A 17545-nucleotide genomic window follows, 5' to 3' on the forward strand; every position below is an offset into this window, starting at 1 on the left:
AGGAAGTTTACATTTCTTCCTTAATGTTTGGTTGAAGAAACAACGTGAGTGCACAAAAGCTGTCAAACTTTCCCAAACTGTCAAAAGTAAACCATTAGAAATATAATAACTTGAGGTTAAGATCTACTCATAGAAATGCTTTTCACTGTCAGCTTTAAGTCATCTAGTTGCCTCCTTGTCTTAACATTTCTGTTCCATTGTACCTAAAGTTATCAATCTTTTATTTGTAATACTCAGCGTGTGTGAATGTAATCAGATGTTCTTGTGTTTTGTCCCCAGCTTTCCTATGAGTTCTTTGTCTGATTTATCTCTGTATGCCCATGACCTACTCGCAGATTAGGTTCACTGATTCACTCAATAATGTTTGTTGATTGAATGTGACAAGGAAAGAGAGTGTGACAATCTACTGCACGGTAGCAGAACACTGTTCTGATAGTCTATTCCCTGAAGGACGACTCTTGGTTTTACAAATACAGTCGTTGTCACTTAATGAAAGGGATACATTCTGAGAAACCCATTGTTAGCCAATTTCATCATTGTGCAAACATCACAGAGTGCACTTACAGAACTAGATGGCATAGCCTATTAACACCTAGGTGATGTGGTGTAATCTTGTGGACCACCATTGTACATGCGGTTTGCTGGTGACCAAAACATCGTTATTATGCAGCACATGACTGTAATGTCCTGTTTCTGCAGAGTCACCCAAATGCCCTTTTGTTGACGTTTCAACAATACTCTGTAGTAATTTCATTACGAGCACTACTATTGCTAAGATGACAATGGGTGACTCAGGTCAGTTTCCCTGAGAGCAGAGCCTGAGACAAGGATGTTGGTGCCCATGACTTATTGAAGGAGTGCTCTGAGAAGAGAGAGAGTGAGGGAAGAAGGATGGGGTCAGAGGAGGATCTGGGTTCACCCTGATCCCACGGTGATCTCTGGAGCATGAATTGTTCCTCAGCACCAGTCCCATTTTAAGGCAAGTGGGCCAGCCTTTTGAATTCCTACGTCAGTCAGTTCTTGACTGTGTGCTGCCCTCATGGTGGTGGAGAGATGATAAAAGCTCCTGTTTGGCTGAGGCCAATTTTCTGGAGAAGGGACAGCTGACCCTTAAAGGGAATTAAGGATGGATATCATCCTCATGACCACCAAATACAAAAAAAAAAAGCCATATTCATCACTTAGATACGTGTTTGAAGCTCATTGTAATGAGATTTTGAGCTGCATTTAAAAAATGTTTGTTTAAAATTATGCTGCGGGGCCGGCCAAGTGGCGCGTTGGTTAAGAACTGGCTTGGGACACCAGAGGGCCATGGTTCGGATCCCACATATGAGGGCCAGTGACACTGCCCTCCACAGCTAAGATGCTGAACAACAGCTCAACCTGGAGCTGGGCTGCCGTGAGTCGCCGGCGACGGCGTAGGCTGCAGCCCCTGTGGCAGTGGGTTGCCATGGGCTACCATATGTAGCCAGCAGCCAGCGTGAGCGGCCAGCAGCCGCAGTGAGCGGCCGTCCAGAAGCCGGCGACTGATCTGCCTCGCCTGGGAAGAGCGCAATGATGGTGCCAACTTGGGCCAGTGAAGCAACGTCCTCCACAGCTAGACTGAAGAACGAAACGACAGCAACTTGTCTGTTCCCCTTCCCCCAATTCCCCAGCACTGTTCCCATCCCCCCAATTCCCCAATAAAAATCTTAAAAAAAAATTATGCTGCAAACTTTTTAGACATTCCAGTAAAGCCTATCTCTTTCTAAAAGATCTTAGAGCTTGTTTACCACTCGGCTTTATTGAGCCTAGAATGCAGTGGCTTTTATATTTGCAAATATACCTTTAATAAAGTGCTTTCATCTTCAAAAACTGTAAAAAAACATCAGAAGGAGACATCTCTAATGCTTATCCTGGGAGAGGGATGACTTCTCTTTTGAAACTCTATAATGTACAACACCCAATAGCACTTGCCACTTCCCCCCAAATATGACATCACTTTATAATTAATATTCAATATTTGTTATGTCCCACTTCTGTGACCTTCATGAATAATTCCCAGTGTTGATAAAATTATCCACTTTATATGTAATTTTAAACTCTCAAGCTGCATCTGACTTTGCTATAAATATGGGCTGGCTCAGTTTACATAGCTAGGTTTTTTACTGCAGGATCTCAAATTTTCTTCCTTCCTCTTCCTTATTTCTCAGAAAAATCCCTTCTCAGGAGTCTGTGGGTATTGCTGAGATAGCATCTGGTCTCTGCTCAGTATCTGTTTCTGCCATCTTTCTCTACCTTCTCGTCCAAGTCCCTCACATGCTTTCCCCAGGGGTCTGTCCAACTCAGCACAGTGCTCTCCAGCCACATCCAGGTCAAGTCCACAGAATGTTGAGATTCATCCTCCTATTTTTTTTAAAGATTTTTATTGGGGAATTGGGGGGATGGGAACAGTGCTGGGGAATTGGAGGAAGGGGAACAGACAAGTTGCTGTCCTTTTGTTCTTCAGTCTAGTTGTGGAGGACGTTGCTTCACTGGCTCAAGTTGACACCATCATTGTGTTCTTTCCGGGCAAGGCAGATCAGTCGCCGGCTTCTGGACGGCCGCTCACTGCGGCTGCTGGCCACTCACGCCGGCTGCTGGCTACACACGGTAGCCCATGGCAACCCACTGCCACAGGGGCTGCAGCCTACATCGTCGCCGGCGACTCACAGCAGCCCAGCTCCAGGTTGAGCTGTTGTTCAGCATCTTAGCTGTGGAGGGCAGCATCACAGGCCCTCATATGTGGGATCCGAACCGGAGCCCTCTGGCGTCCCAAGCCAGCTCTTAACCATCGTGCCACTCGGCCGGCCCTCATCCTCCTATTTTTAAGAAGCAGGTTTGCTTCCCAGCTTGGGGCTGCCATTGTCTCCTGGGCCCCAATGCTGCTGTACTTGGGCACAGAGTCACTTCTGACTCATAAACACCTTGGCACCATCTCTCATTTCACCCCTTCACTCTAGGGGGCCCCCAAGTAATCACTTAGGTCTGCTGGACACACGGACTTGCTATCCTTCTGTCTTCTCTCTCTTTTCCTTCCAGTGGAATCTTCTCAAAACCTCCACGCATATCAACACATACAGGTAGATGTTTCGGAGGTGTTATAAGGGCGCATCCCCGTCGTTTGCCTGAAAATTCTAAAGGCTAACCTCTGGTCAAGCCCAAACACCCTGCAACACATAGAAGAGAAAATCCAGGAGGCTTGGAACTGTTAAAAAATTGTCACAAAGTCGCTTACTCATCCTACAAATATTTGTGAAGTATCTACTCTCTAGAAACGGGCTATGATACTATGTAAGACATACACTGTCTTTCCTGTCATGGAACTTACATCCCAATGGTGGTCCAGACCCAACAAACAAGTAAATGAATATCTAAGTGGGCTGGATGTCCAAGTCCATGTAGATGCCTGCTAGAATGCTGACATCTTTGAGTATAACTATGGAGTTTCTTGGCCTCTGGCTTCCAGTTGGTTTTGGCCAATGGGAAACACCAACAGAATATTAGAAAAAGGGAAGAGAGTAAACTCAGAGTTTTTGTTCTCTTAGCTCCTTCCCTGCAGGTCACCATGGGTTGTCTGTCCTCTGAATGAAGACCACAGCTCCATGATCTGGTACTCTGTCTTATCAATTACAATTTCTTACACCTTGTTCATTCTGACTTTTTCTCAATAGCATTGTGCGTAACTCCTAAATATCTTTAACCTATCCTGTAACTTTATTTCTGCATAACATAAAAAGAAAATTTAGAAAGCTTCAGTTATGAAATTTTTAGAATTAATACACATTTTTTTCTTGAATTATGACACATCCTGCTCTCTCCAATAGCATTTTGCTTGTCGTGATAGCTACATGATCACCACAGAGATAAGACAAAAAGCCAGCGTTGTCTGGATTTTATGGAAAATAACATCTGGGAAAGTCCAGGGGTAAAGGACAGGATTTTGCCCAAATCCAAACAGGTCAACTAGGTTCCCTGTTTAAGCCTGTATGGGATCAGTAAATTATTTATTATTTCTTTAACTTTTATTGAGATAAAGGTCACATGGGGAAGAAGGTAAAGGGATTAGAAAATACAAATTAGTAGTCACAATATAGCCACGGGGATATGAAATACATTTTGGGGAATACATAATAATATTATAAAGATTATGTAGGGTGCCAGATGGGCATTGGACTTATTAGGAAGACCACTTCATAGACTTTGTAGATGCCTGACCATTGCACTGTACACCTGAAGCTAAATACTATTGAATGTAAACTATAGTTAATAAGTAGTCTTGGGATGCGGGGTACAGCACAGGAAATATAGTCAATGGAATTGTAACAGATATACACAATGTCAGAGGGGTAGTACATTGGGGGAGGGGTTATCACTTTATGAGGGGTGTAAATGTCTAACTATTACATTGTTTTGTACACTGAAACTAAAAAAAAAAAAACCACTAAAAAAAAAGGCACATAACATAAAATTTGCCATTTTAAAGTTTACAATTCAGTGGATTTTAGAACAGTCAAAACGTGCAACCATCACTTTGTGGGGCCGTCATTTATTTAAAATTAAACTTATTGGCATAACATTAGTTAATAACGTTATATAATTTTCAGGTGTATAAGACTATAATTTGACATCTGTGTATTCTATTGCGTGCTCCTCACCTGAAGTCTAGTCTCCGTCTATCATTATGTATCTGACCCCCACTACTCACCCCTCCACCTTCTTTCTCCCTTGGTAAACACCATTCTGTTGTCTGTATCTATGAGTTTATTTTTGTTTGTTTTGTTAGTTTGTTACTTGTTTTATATCCCACATATGAGTGAAATCATATGGTTCTTGTCCTTTTCCATCTGATTTATTTCACTTAGCATGATACTCTCAAGATTCATCTCTGCTGTTGCAAATGGCAGTATTTCATGTTTTTTATGGCTGAGTATGATTCCATTGTATACATGTACCACATCTTCTTTATTCATTCATCTGTAAATGAGCACTTAGGTTGTTTCCACGTCTTGGCTACTGTGAATAATTCTGCAGTGAACATAGGGGTACATATATCTTTACAAATAAGTGTTTTCATATTTTTTTGGTAAATACCCAAGAGAGGAATTGCTATGTCATGCTGGGTCATGTGGTAGTTCTAGTCTTAACTTTTTGAAAAATGTTTTGCATAGTGGCTGCAGTAATTTACAGTCAGTGGCATCATGTATTAAACTACCTCCCATACCAAGGACACTTGGCATGAGGTTTGTTTGAAACAAAAGTGACCATATAGTCTAAGGGCAAGTGTCAGCTGATTTCCAGTGAGCCAGTGGGTGAGACAGAACACTGGTAAGAACTGCTCACTAGGACCATTTCGGCATCAAGCCTGGGCTGACATTCCGACAGGGTGCAAGTACTGGGCTCTGCCTGATTCTCATGTCCTATTCTTACATGATAGAGCACCTTCACCACATTTTCAGCCATTCCTTCTGTGAAATACCACCATTTCAAGGCATGGGAAATTTGTTTAGAAACAATTATTTCTAATTGATTGGCAAAGGAGGAAGTGGCATTGGTGTTTTGTGCTTCACATCCACAACCTAGTAGAGGATGATGTTTCCTTCTTTTTTTGAGATGTGGCTTCCTCTTCTGTGACAGTTAATATGAAAGCATGTACTTCTAGTTAGAATGGGTAGAGCTGGTTATAATGCCAGGGTGTGTATTAGTTGTCAACTTGGCAAGAAGCATCTGGCCCAGACAAATAAATTAAATGAAGATACTCTTTATATAGGTGTGGGCAGATAAAACAGGATCTGAACCCAATTCCAATGTGTGTGGGGGGTTTTCTACACCACCAAGCAGTTCTCCAACATATGCTGCTGTCCTACAAAACAGCTCAATTTAGACACTATCTACCTGGATATAGCATCAGATACCACAGGTTGAGGGCTTGGTCCCACAAGACTGCCTCCCCTGCCACTTCAGATGCCAATCACAAGTTGAAGTTGTCACTTGTGTTTCTGACCTACTGGCTGTGGATTGGAGGTTCCCACGACTCCTTCCTTGAGTTCCATTAATTTGCTACAGTAGCTCACAGAAGTCAGAGAAACAGGTTACTTACCGGATCACCAGTTTATTAGGAAATGATGTAACTCAGGAACAGCCAGATGGAAGAATGCGTAGATCAAGGTATGTGGGAAAGGGTTTGGATATTCCATGCCCTCTCTGGGCACCACTCTACCCAAATCTCCATGTGTTCACCAACCTGGAAGCTCTCTGAACCCTGTCCTGTTTTCATAGGCACAATTGATTAAATCATTGACTATTGATGATTGATTCAACCTCTAGCCCCTCTCCCCTCCAGGGAAATGGGGGTGGGGGAGGAAGGACTGAAAGTTCCAACCCTCTATTCTATTCATGGTTGGTTCCCAAGGCAACCAGCCCCCATCCTTAGGCATTTTCCAAAAATCACCTCATTAACACAAACCCAGTTATAGTGGAAAGAGGATTGTTATGAATAACAAGACACCCATTTCACATTTAGGGCTATGAAGTGATACCAGGAACTGAAGACAAGAGACCAAAACAAATATTATAACAAAAGATGTTCCCATTGCTCTTATTGCTCAGGAAATTCCAAGGGTTTTAGGATCTCTGTGCCAGAAACAGAGCAAGAGCAAAGATACATTTCTTACTATAAATCACAATATCAGAGCAGGGCTAAGAGAAACCAACAAAGGATGCTGGGATTAGAAACGGTGGGGGAACTTTTATCAATCCTTGGCTTAAAGGGGCAAATTGTGGGAGCAGTTATAGAAACCTGAACAGGCCTTAGGCTGGGACAGAAGAATCCAATTATCATCTCAATGTACAGTCCCTGGAGGGTAGGAGTAGCTGGGAAAATAAGTATCCCCATCTCTCTCTCTCTCTCTCCTCCAGTCCTCTTCTCTCCTTCCATGGCTACCATTGGTTAAACTCAGCTAAAGACAGAGTACAAGACGGTCCTGATGATGCAGTCCATACAGGACAACCTTTTAGTGCACAGAGCAGGGTAGAGAAGGATAGAGAGCAGTTTCTTTCACAATTGCCCAAAGTGAGTTGTTACATGCTTGATATAGTTTGAGAGGCACCACACCTTTGGAACTATTCCTCGGACTGAGTATTTGCTCTTTTGGTTTGTGAAATGGACTGGAATCTTGTGATGGTGACAGCCTACTGCTCCAAGGGAAGTAGGGATTAAAGAATGTCATCAACAGATTCTCTTGTCTGATGACTAATTTTGTTAGTTCTCATTTGTTCATTGGCTCATGGGCCACTCTACTGTTTGTATATATCCCTCTTTGGGGCTTTGCAATCAAACTGTCCAAGAGAGACACAAGCTGGATGGATTGGTGAGCCAACATCCAATAGAGAGATCTCCTTTAAGGTAGACTTCTCTGCTGGACCACCTCATAGGTTGTTGGTTGCCTCTGGACCAATCCATGGCCCAATCAGCTGTGATTGGGAGTTGAAGTCATATGGTACCATGTCTGAAAACACGTGTGTAAGTACTCCTTCCAGTCTACTTTGTGAAGTGTACCAGTTAGCTTTGGCTGTGTAACAAACCACCTCCGAATTTCTTTTGCTTAAAACAAAATCTATATTTTTTAGTTCATGATTTTGTGGGTTGGCTAGACATTTCTTCTGGCCTAGGGTAGCTTGGCTGGTTTCTGATGGGCTCTTTCATGCATTTGTGGGTCCGCTAGTGGCTGGATGATCTAGCATGGCCTCAACCCTACATTAGGTGGTTTGCACATTGGCAACCAGGGTGATGGATTATTGACTAGTGAGACTTGGTTCTCTTCCACATGGCCTCTCCTCCTCCAAAGGGCTAGCTTAGGCTCATTCACTTGGTGATCCCAGGATTTCAAGAGAAGCAAAAATGGCAAGCCCCAACGTGCAAGTGCTTTTCAAATCTCTGCTTACATCCTGTTAACTGTTTTTTCATTGGCCAAAGCCAGCCGCATGGCCAAGTTTAGAGTCAGCATGGCAGGACTACACATGAAAAAAGAGGAATTCTGGCATTTGTTTGTGCAAATAATGTCACTTGCAGAATCTCAGGGGCTTCTGGTTCAGGCATTTCATCTTAATATTCAGACAATTTTTACTTCAGCTCAGCTAACAAGGATAGGCCTAAACACTTTCTTTTGCCATGCAAAAGAAACATTTTGTGTATCACATGCAGCAAGTATTTTGAGGCTTACCTGGGGAGGCTGACTGCAAGCCCACCTAACAGCTATATCCAGGTGATTATTTGACTATTTTATTACATTGGCTCTAATTTATAAAAAGAAATGGGAAACTGAAAGAGGAAGATATTCATGTTAGAGATCATAAGGCTATGTTTTATAAATGTAATAAAACCAAGACAAGGAGTAAATCACTAGGTGTGGATTTGGACTTGTCAAACTAGGGGATATTTGCCATATTTTTGCTGGATTTTACAATGATTCCTCTAATATGAATGAGAAGAAAATTTCAGGACACCATGCTAATGGGACCAGTCAAGCATTTTACCAGCCAAGTTGATGAGTGTGATTATGTTGGGTGACCCTATCTCAAAGACCAAGAATATGGGCACGTCATTTTCCCAAAGCAGTAAACTGATAATGGAATACAATAATAGAGAACTGGGTAATGCATAGATACAATGATTCTCTCCCACACTCTGGTCTTCAACCCTCTCACTAAGAAGTTCACCAACTTAAAGGAGCATCCTCAAAATTTGATCCATTTCCTTGGTGTAGATGGAAGTTGGCACCACCCTCCGTTTCCTGGTTTTCCCTACTGAATACTATCACCATTTCCAAGTTCATTTTCTGAGGCACTTTTATGTGGTCCATCCTGGTAATGTACTATTAAATTCAATGAAAAGAGAACTAATGGGCCATGCATTATGCAAACTCCACACCCAACACCCCCAGCCTTCTCCTCCACCCACAAGACTCCTTGAGAAACTAGGGCTCAAGATAATAAGTGATACACTTCCTTTTTTTCTTAATTCGGAGAAGCTGCTGAGACTGGGTGAGACTCAAGAGCTTTTTATCTTGTGGGTAAGTAGGAACTTGTTTAGGGTCTTTCTGTAGAAAATAGAAATGTGTGATCTTGGGTCTAGAAAAATGTCTAGCACTGGGAAAAGAATTCAAGGAGACCACATTACATGTCTTGTTGCTTTATTTCTTGAAAGTTGCTCTAGGGACGTTTCTGTCGTGTTCATTTGCCCACTTCTTCTTGGGTAAGGAATGTGTGCATTAGGTGGTAGTATAGGACAACCTGAAATGCCTTACTACACTCCAAAGAGATAGCAAGTTGTGTATTAATGGGCTTAAGTGGAACTAAAATAAGAAAGATGCAAGACACAAAGTCTAAATCAGATGCAGCAGGTAACCAATTTGTTATTAAAAATAGATAACAAGATCTAAAAGTATGAGTGAGTTTACCAATGTCCCATAATGAATTACCAAGCCTTTTCACATGCCACACACCTGACCCCCATAATAAACATACCAGTGCAGTTAACACCAGACTCAGAGTGAAAGGCTTGTATATTTTATTTATGAGCAAAATATCTACAGGTCAGTATTTTTTAAACCAGCTACTTGTGAGTCAATAGTGGGGTGGGGTCATGGAACCAATTTAGTGGGTACCAACTAGCATTTTAAAAGAAATGAAAGGACTATAGTTTTAAAATATCAGATGCTGCCTATCATGGATATTGATTTGTGAAACTTGGTTTGGTTCATTTTCTTTCTCTCTTGTTTCTGGTGTAAAATTTACTTCTTACAGTAGGTCATGGCCAAAATTCTCTGCAAATCAGCTTTGATATATATGTGAAATCATCCAGATACAGAACAACAAATACTATATGAGCTCACTTACATGTAGAAGCTACAGCAGTCAAACTCAAAGAAGCAGAGAGTAGAATGGTGAGTGCCAGGAGTGATGGACAAAGGTATAAAGTTTCAATTATGCAAGATGGATAAGTTCTGGAGAGCTACTATACAGCATAGTGTCCATAGCTAACAATACTGTATTAAAATTTGCTAGGATGGTAGATCTTATGTGTTCTTAACGTGCATGAGCATACACACACACACACACACACACACACACACACATCATACAGAGGACATGAGGAACGTTTGAGAGGTAATAGATATGTTTATGGCCTTGATAATGGTGACAGTTTCATGGGTGTATACTTATCTCCAAACTCATCAAGTTGTATACATTAAATACATACAGTTTTTTACATGCCAATCATACCTCAGTACGGTGGTTCACCACCACCACCACCACCACCCCAAAAAACTAAAAAATCAGCATTACTAGAGGTCTCTGCTCTTCTGAAAAACATTATCACCTCTTTCATGTAAAATACTCACTTTAGTTAAACTGGTTTCAATTGAAGCCTCAAAAAAGACTTGTCCTCCTCTAGACAGGGTTTCTTTACGCTAGGAGATTCCAGTCTATTTTAGAGTAGGTTTTTTGGAAGGAAAGGGAAAAATGAATCAAAAAAAGAAGCAAATGTTCAGAGAAGGGAAGGCATCTAGGAAGTGACCATGTGTAAGTCCTTGAAGGTTGAACAGAATTTGATTTTCAGTCAGGAGGTATTGTCTACGGCAGAGCTTGCAAGCTGGGGGCCCACTGGTTCTGTATTTAAGGGAAAAGTGGATTTGAATGTCTTTAGGTAGAGTTCATGGTATCCAGTTCTCCACAGTCCCCATTGCTCCCCCAAAATGGCCTCGCTTATTTATATTCCATGTTTAGCTCCTAGGAGCCTCTGAGGTTCGGGATCTTGGTGTGGAGGTTAAACAATGGCTTTGGATTCGGCCCAACTTTGTCCAAGTTTAGTTTTGCATTTTTGTAGCAGCCTTACCTTGAGCAAATGATGGAATCTCTTTGAGTCTCAGTTTCTTCACCTGAGAAGTGGGGGATCATGATAAGATCTATGTCACAGCTTTGTTGTGACCTTTCAAAGAGATTAGTGTCAAAGTTCTTAGTAAGCTCTTGATCTGTCATAGATGTTTCATAAATGTTTTTACGAAGTTGTAATGAAAAAGCTAAGAGAAGTATCTGCAGCAATATTTGATTTACATACTAGATGCCATTGCATAATGTGTGACTAACCTGTTCAGGGCCATCAAGAAGAAGAGTTTTTTCTGGGATGGGCCTTCTCAGAACTCTACTTTGTTCCTGTGGGGGCTTCACAGGATCTTGTTAATTCTCATCACCACTGGGAAATGGATCAGTCCTGAGCATGCAAAGCCATGATTATAACTGGAATCATGGAAAGGGAGTGAGGGATCTCCGTGACCACCATTGTCACTACCACCACCATCACCACCACGGGCAGCGCCACCATCACTACCATCACCATTACCGTCACATCCACCATCATCACCACCATCACTGTCATCAGCAAAACCCCTCCCTCCATTGTCACTGCTACCCCATACACCATTTTCATTCATCAATGCCATCATCACTGTTATTACCAGTCAACATAAGAATCTGTAGAGAACTTTTAAGAGTCTATTTGGGCCAAACAGAAAATACACCTGCAAGCAAGATCTCAACAGATTGAGAAAAAATGCTTCCCAGAATGACAGTTTTCAATTTCTTTTATACATTTGGAATTAAGGAGAGAACATAAGGAGGATTACATGAAAGTGGGAGAAAGCAAGGCAGAGTAATCTCTAGGATTGGACTATAAGATAGTTAGCAAGGTTATGTGCTCTCTTGAGAGTGGTTATTCTTCCAAGAGGTCTAAAAAGAAGCATTTCAAAGGTGTGTCAACCTAGAGGCACAAAAACATGCACAGGACTTGCTTAAGGTAAAGATAAACATTTTATAGGCCTGGGGTGTGACTACCCACCATGACTTACCCAGTTAGGAATTTATGATCAGATCACCCTGTGAGGTTATTTTGGTTAGATATATTATAGAGCCCTCTTTTCATACACAGTCACTGCTTCCACAATCACTACCATCACCACCACCACCACCATCACCACCATCATTACATCCGGTCCTTATCACAGTTTACTTTATTCAGCACTGGCTATGTGCCAGACAAGTGCCACATGTTATGAACTGCATCATCACAAACATACTATGAAGTATATGCTTTTTCTTTGTCCCATTTTGCAAACAAGAAAACTGAGGCTCAGAGGCAAAGTCAGCACCTCAGAGTCACTGAACTAGTCACTTCAGACTTGCAATTCAAACTCAGGCTGTCCCGGGCACTGAGTTATGATGTCATCTAACTGCCTATGGCCAGCACCTAATTGTGGATGAGGCACTGAGAGAGAATTGTTCCTCAGGCAGTCCCTAGAAGATTCCAAACTCAAAAACAAAGTAGAACAGTTATATAGAGAAGGATGGAGCTGCCAAGTGGAGCCAATTTTTTTTACCCATTTTATTTCCTCTTCTATTAAAATATTTCATTATTATTATTTTCTTATTGTTAAAGTAATGTGTAAAATTTAGAATTACAGTTAAAGAAGTTTAAAATCACCCACAATGCTGTTTTCTTATTAACATTTATAATTTCTTTAAATGTGATACTCTATATTTTGCTCTATTACCTGCTTTTATCCTAATGCTATATCACATTTGCTTTCAATGTTATTTTAATAGCCTGCTCCATTATTTTATTTATGATTTTATATTACAGTAAATTAATAAATATTATTATGGAAACAACCATAATAATATACTTTGGGACATTTCTGAAAAGTAGATTTTAGGAGACTTTAGTAAAAAATGTTCATTCTACTATTCTTTGCCTTACTCATTCCATTTGGTTTGTATTCCTGTCATACATCACTGAGAAAAATTAGTAGATAAAAAAGTATACAAAATATTATCAACATTATGAATATCATGAAGTATCGATAAATATAATATATATATATATTTTCTTGGATTGTTAAGAAAGAACTTAGCTTTCTTTTTTTCTTTTTTAATTAATTTTTTTCAATTATAGTTGACATTCAATATTATTTTATATTATTTTCTGGTGTATAGCATAGTGGTTACACATTTATATAATTTATGCAGCAATCCCCTCAGTTAGTCTAGTACCCACCTGGCACTATACATAGTTATTACAATATTATTGATATATTCCCTATGCTGTACTTTATATCCCCATGACTATTTTGTAACTACCAATTTGTACTTCTTAATCCCTTCGCTTTTTTCACCCAGTCCCCCAATCCCTCTCCAATCTTGCAAACATCAGGTTGTTTTCTGAATCTAGGAGTCTGTTTCTGTCTTGGTTTTTGTTTATTTTGTTCTTTAGATTCTACATATAAGTGAGATCATATGGTATTTGTCTTTCTCTGACTTACTTCACTTAGTATAATACCTTCTAGGCCCTTCCAAGTTGTCACAAATGGTAAGATTTCTTTTTTTATGGCAGAGTAATATTCCATTGTATGTTCATGAAATATGTAACACAATTTCTTTATCCAGTCATTTATTGATGGGCATTATGGTTGTTTCCATATCTTGGCTATTGTGAATAGCATTGCAGAGAACATAGAGATGCATATATCTTTTTTCTTTTTCTTTTCTTTTTTTTTATTCACTTTGTGAGAGGTATGTCTGTTACGTTGTTTTGTACACCTGAAACTATGTAAAAATAAATAAAAATAAAATGTACTAAATAGCTCCAGGAAAAAAAAAAGAGATGCATATATCTTTTTGAATTAGTGTTTTGGATTTCTTTGGATAAATACCCAGAATAGGAATTTCTGGGTCATAGTTCTATTTTTAATTTTCTGAGAACCTTCATACTGTTTTCCATAGTGGCTGCACCAATTTGCAATCCCATCAACAGTACATGAGCATTCCCTTTTCTCCACACCCTCGCCAACACTTGTTTTTCGACTCATAGTTTTCATTTAAAATAGCTTTTATGTCCCAGGTATGATGCAAAATTCAGCTGACCAAAGCTTTGCATGCTGTAAGATTGCCTTTAAAACTGTTTTTAGATTAATTTATAATCAAAGAACACATTCCATTGTTTCTGAGAGGCCTGAGATCCTCTCCTTCAAGGGTGCCCCTTAAGGCGGATTTGTCGACAAACACAAACAAAAAAAGTGAGTGTGCGCAATAAAGTCGGAAACCTCAGAGAGTAAAGAGAGCAGCTTCAGGCTGCCTGAGTTTAAAGCGGCCGATTTTCCTAGAGGAAGATGGCACTGGAATGAAGCCTGAGCACAAGATGGTGGCTGTCATGTCTGGAACAGAAGATGAGGGAGGGGAAGGAGATGACTCAGATGTCATTTTACTTCTTACTTCTAAGCAAAGTACACAGAAACACCATTTTACTAATTATTTCCAAGCCAAAAGGGGAAGAAGAGGCCTGAGATCAACATGCAAATGATGCATGAGACAATAAATTGAGTACTCTCCTAACCACTCCTCAAATATACTAGGCAATTTACAAATTTCAAATTCAAATGGCTAAATACATGAATGCAAATGAACCGGTTCATAACTCAGGTACAAGTCCTACAACTATTCCTCTCTCCCACTGGGTACCCCAAACAAATGCAAAACAAATTGGCTCATCCCAAGGGAAAAGCCCAAACGGAGGAGAAGGGAGCTCCCGGTTGTGCACACGGGGGCTACTCACCGTTTCAAATCGCTCCAGTCAGCTCGCAAAGGCACACAAACATAGACAAACAAATGGGCAGAATCCAACAACCCTGACCCTACTTTCAGACAGAGGCCTTCAAAATGCAGATGGCTTTGTCCCAGGGAGAGAAGGCCCAGACATAGAAAGGATTCCCAGCTGTGCATGCCAGAGTGACAAAACCAAAGGTAGACCGAAATCCAAACACGTTTCCTAATTCCAAACAAGCCATGAGCCAAGGGTGACCAGCATCTGCGGGGGAAAGTCCCTCCAGAGGCCCCAATGCTAACCACACCGGCAGCTGCTTGGGACTCACAGAGGGGAACCCCAGCCAGGGTTGGTCTCCCACGGACACTACCTCCTGGCTAAAGCTAGCCAAATTGTCACTGGTCCAAAGTCCATGTCCCCTGCCGCTTCAAAAGGCCAAAACTCAGAATGTCAGAGTTTGGAGTAAGGAGAGGTTTATTGATTGAAAAGTCATCAACCCAAAAGATGGGAGCCCTAGTGGTTCTGCAAATCCATCTTACCAAGTACAGAGTTCAGGCTTCTTTTATGTCAAGGGAAGGGGACATGGGAGGGGTTGTTTTTGTACAACTCAAGCTGAAAGCAGAATTCCTGTAATGATTTTCCTGTCTATATGCCAGTCTAAACAGAAGCTATTAGCCTGACTGCCATGGGAACCAAGCAGACTTGCACAAGATGGAGTTAGAGAAAGACCAATCATTCCACTCTGTTACGTATCTACTTAACAGTACACCTTTAAGACAATATTTTCTCCCTCTTTTTATTAGGGGACTTTTCAAATATACAAATGTAGAGACAATAACATCACAAACCTGACAGACCCTTTACCCAGCTTTAAACATGACCACCTTTTGGTCAATCTCGTTTCATCTTTCCTCTCACTTGCTCCTCAAACCACGTCACCCCCAATTATCTTGACATAGATTCTACACATCACAGTACTTCACCTGCAGAATTTGGGGTACATATCTCCAAAAGATCAGGACTCTGTAAACATAGCCCTTGTATCATACCTATAGCTTCCTTTTGGAGTAGACATCTGAGCTGACAGGTGAGGAAACTAAGAGTGAATGATCATATCTATAAAAAATGAATCGCTGGTGACGGAGTAGGCTGCAGCCCCTGCAGCAGTGGGTTGCCATGGGCTACCATGTATAGCTAGCAGCCAGCATGAGCGGCCAGCAGCTGCAGTGAGCGGCCATCCAGAAGCTGGCGACTGATCTGCCTCACCCAAGAAGAGCGCAGTGATGGTGCCAACTTGGGCCAGTGAAGCAACGTCCTCCACAACTAGACTGAAGAACAAAAGGACAGCAACTTGTCTGTTCCCCTTCCCCCAATTCCCCAGCACTGTTCCCATCCTCCCAATTCCCCAATTTAAAAAAAAAATGAAGAATCTTTCTTTAATGTCACCACATCTCCACCCTTATAACCTATTAAAATTGTTTGTTTGATTTGGGATCCAGTAAGCACTGCAATTGGTTGATATATTTCTAAGTCTCTTTTAATCTAGGTGCCCTATGTATTTTTTACCTTAAAAAATAATTTCTTTTCTTTGGATAGTTTGTCCTGTGCAGTTTCCCACAGTCTGGATCTTGCTGATTGCAATAGATCAGGATTTTAAATTCCAGCAGGATATTCCATCAGGTGCATCTTGTGTTCCTCATTTGTTGGGTTGTAAGCGTGTTTCCTTTAAGATATTCTGCTACGAGCATCCTTGAAGGATCTTTTCATCCATATATTGGGTTGTTGGAAAAGTCATGATGTATTTTTGCAATGAAAAACATAGAAAAAATACACCATGACTTTTCCAACAACCCAATAGTTTTCCAGAAGTGGAATTGTTGGGTCAAAAAATGGGTAGAAATCAAAGGGCTTTGATAAATATCGGCCACCCATTTTCTAAACTCTGTGACCATTAGAAATTGATTTGCACAGGGCTTCTTCATTTCAGGACCCTTGCCGCGTTCTGCTGGAGGGTGTTTCTCAGATTGTTCCTGGTATCTCAGTGCCATGGGGAGCAGATGCCTGCTCCTGCTCTCAGGTGAGTGGAACAAAGAATTCCCCACTCTTTACCTCATGACCCTGTTTCCTAGCTTTGGTTGCTTCCCCAAATTTAGGACTTTCTCCAGAAATCACTGTGTGTGCCTGTCTATTAGAAACTCTAGAGTCTCTTAGCTGCTTTCTCCTAAAGCAGAACTGAGACAAAGACTTGGGTGTAAATGGTTTCTTTAGGGGCAGATCCCAGGAGGCACATGGGTTGTGGGGGTGGGTTGGGGAATGGGGGGGGGTATGTCAGGGAGGGAAGGGAGGAGAGTGAAGAAAGGATGCGTTAATGAGGGGTTACCGCTGTGGGTAACTGACACTCAATCCTGCTGTGGACCCTCCAAGAGGCTTTAGGTTATGTGCCTTCAAAGGGCGAGAGTCTGGGCTTTTCAACCTCATCGCTCACAGCCCGACAGCCACACTTAGTGTAACTTCCAAACACTTCTGCCTTGCCCCCCCACAGGCTGTAGAAAAATGCTGTTTTACCGAGAGATACAGTAAGTTATGTGCATGCATAGGAACCCGCTCTGGGGGTAGGATAAGGGGACACTTCAAGCATCGGCTACACTAATGACCACCTAGAGAGTTCATGCTCAGAGTAACTTAGCTTAGCATGTTACAGTGACCTGGACCTAGTTACCCTTCTGCTCTGGGCGTTAGCATCGTCAAAGTAATAAAATACCATCAGACAAATCAAACACAGCCTAGAAGGTTTGTAAGAAGATCTTCTAAGCAAGCATGTGAAGTCCAATATTCTTGTGTCAGGAGTGAGCAAATTTTTTTCTGCCAAGGACC

The 17545-nt window shown here is 41.3% G+C and overlaps 1 protein-coding gene across 4 annotated transcripts in view; it reads left to right on the forward strand.

Annotated features, from left to right (window-relative positions):
• The first annotated feature begins 9046 nt into the window (after positions 1-9046).
• LOC109396047 (adhesion G protein-coupled receptor E4-like) overlaps positions 9047-17545 on the forward strand; it is an 88453-nt gene continuing 79954 nt past the window's right edge. For 3 of the 4 annotated variants that reach the window (XM_019667583.1, XM_019667587.1, XM_019667585.1), the window contains exons 1-2: positions 9047-9089; positions 16659-16748. In XM_019667583.1, coding sequence (XP_019523128.1) covers positions 16718-16748 — 31 coding nt within the window. In that variant the 5' untranslated portion in view covers positions 9047-9089; positions 16659-16717. Of the gene's footprint in view, positions 9090-16642; positions 16749-17545 lie in introns of all 4 variants that reach the window. The other variant, XM_019667584.1, reaches the window with a different exon arrangement.

Source organism: Hipposideros armiger, unplaced genomic scaffold, assembly GCF_001890085.2.
Source record: "Hipposideros armiger isolate ML-2016 unplaced genomic scaffold, ASM189008v1 scaffold_502, whole genome shotgun sequence".
NCBI classification, from domain to species: Eukaryota; Metazoa; Chordata; class Mammalia; order Chiroptera; family Hipposideridae; genus Hipposideros; species Hipposideros armiger.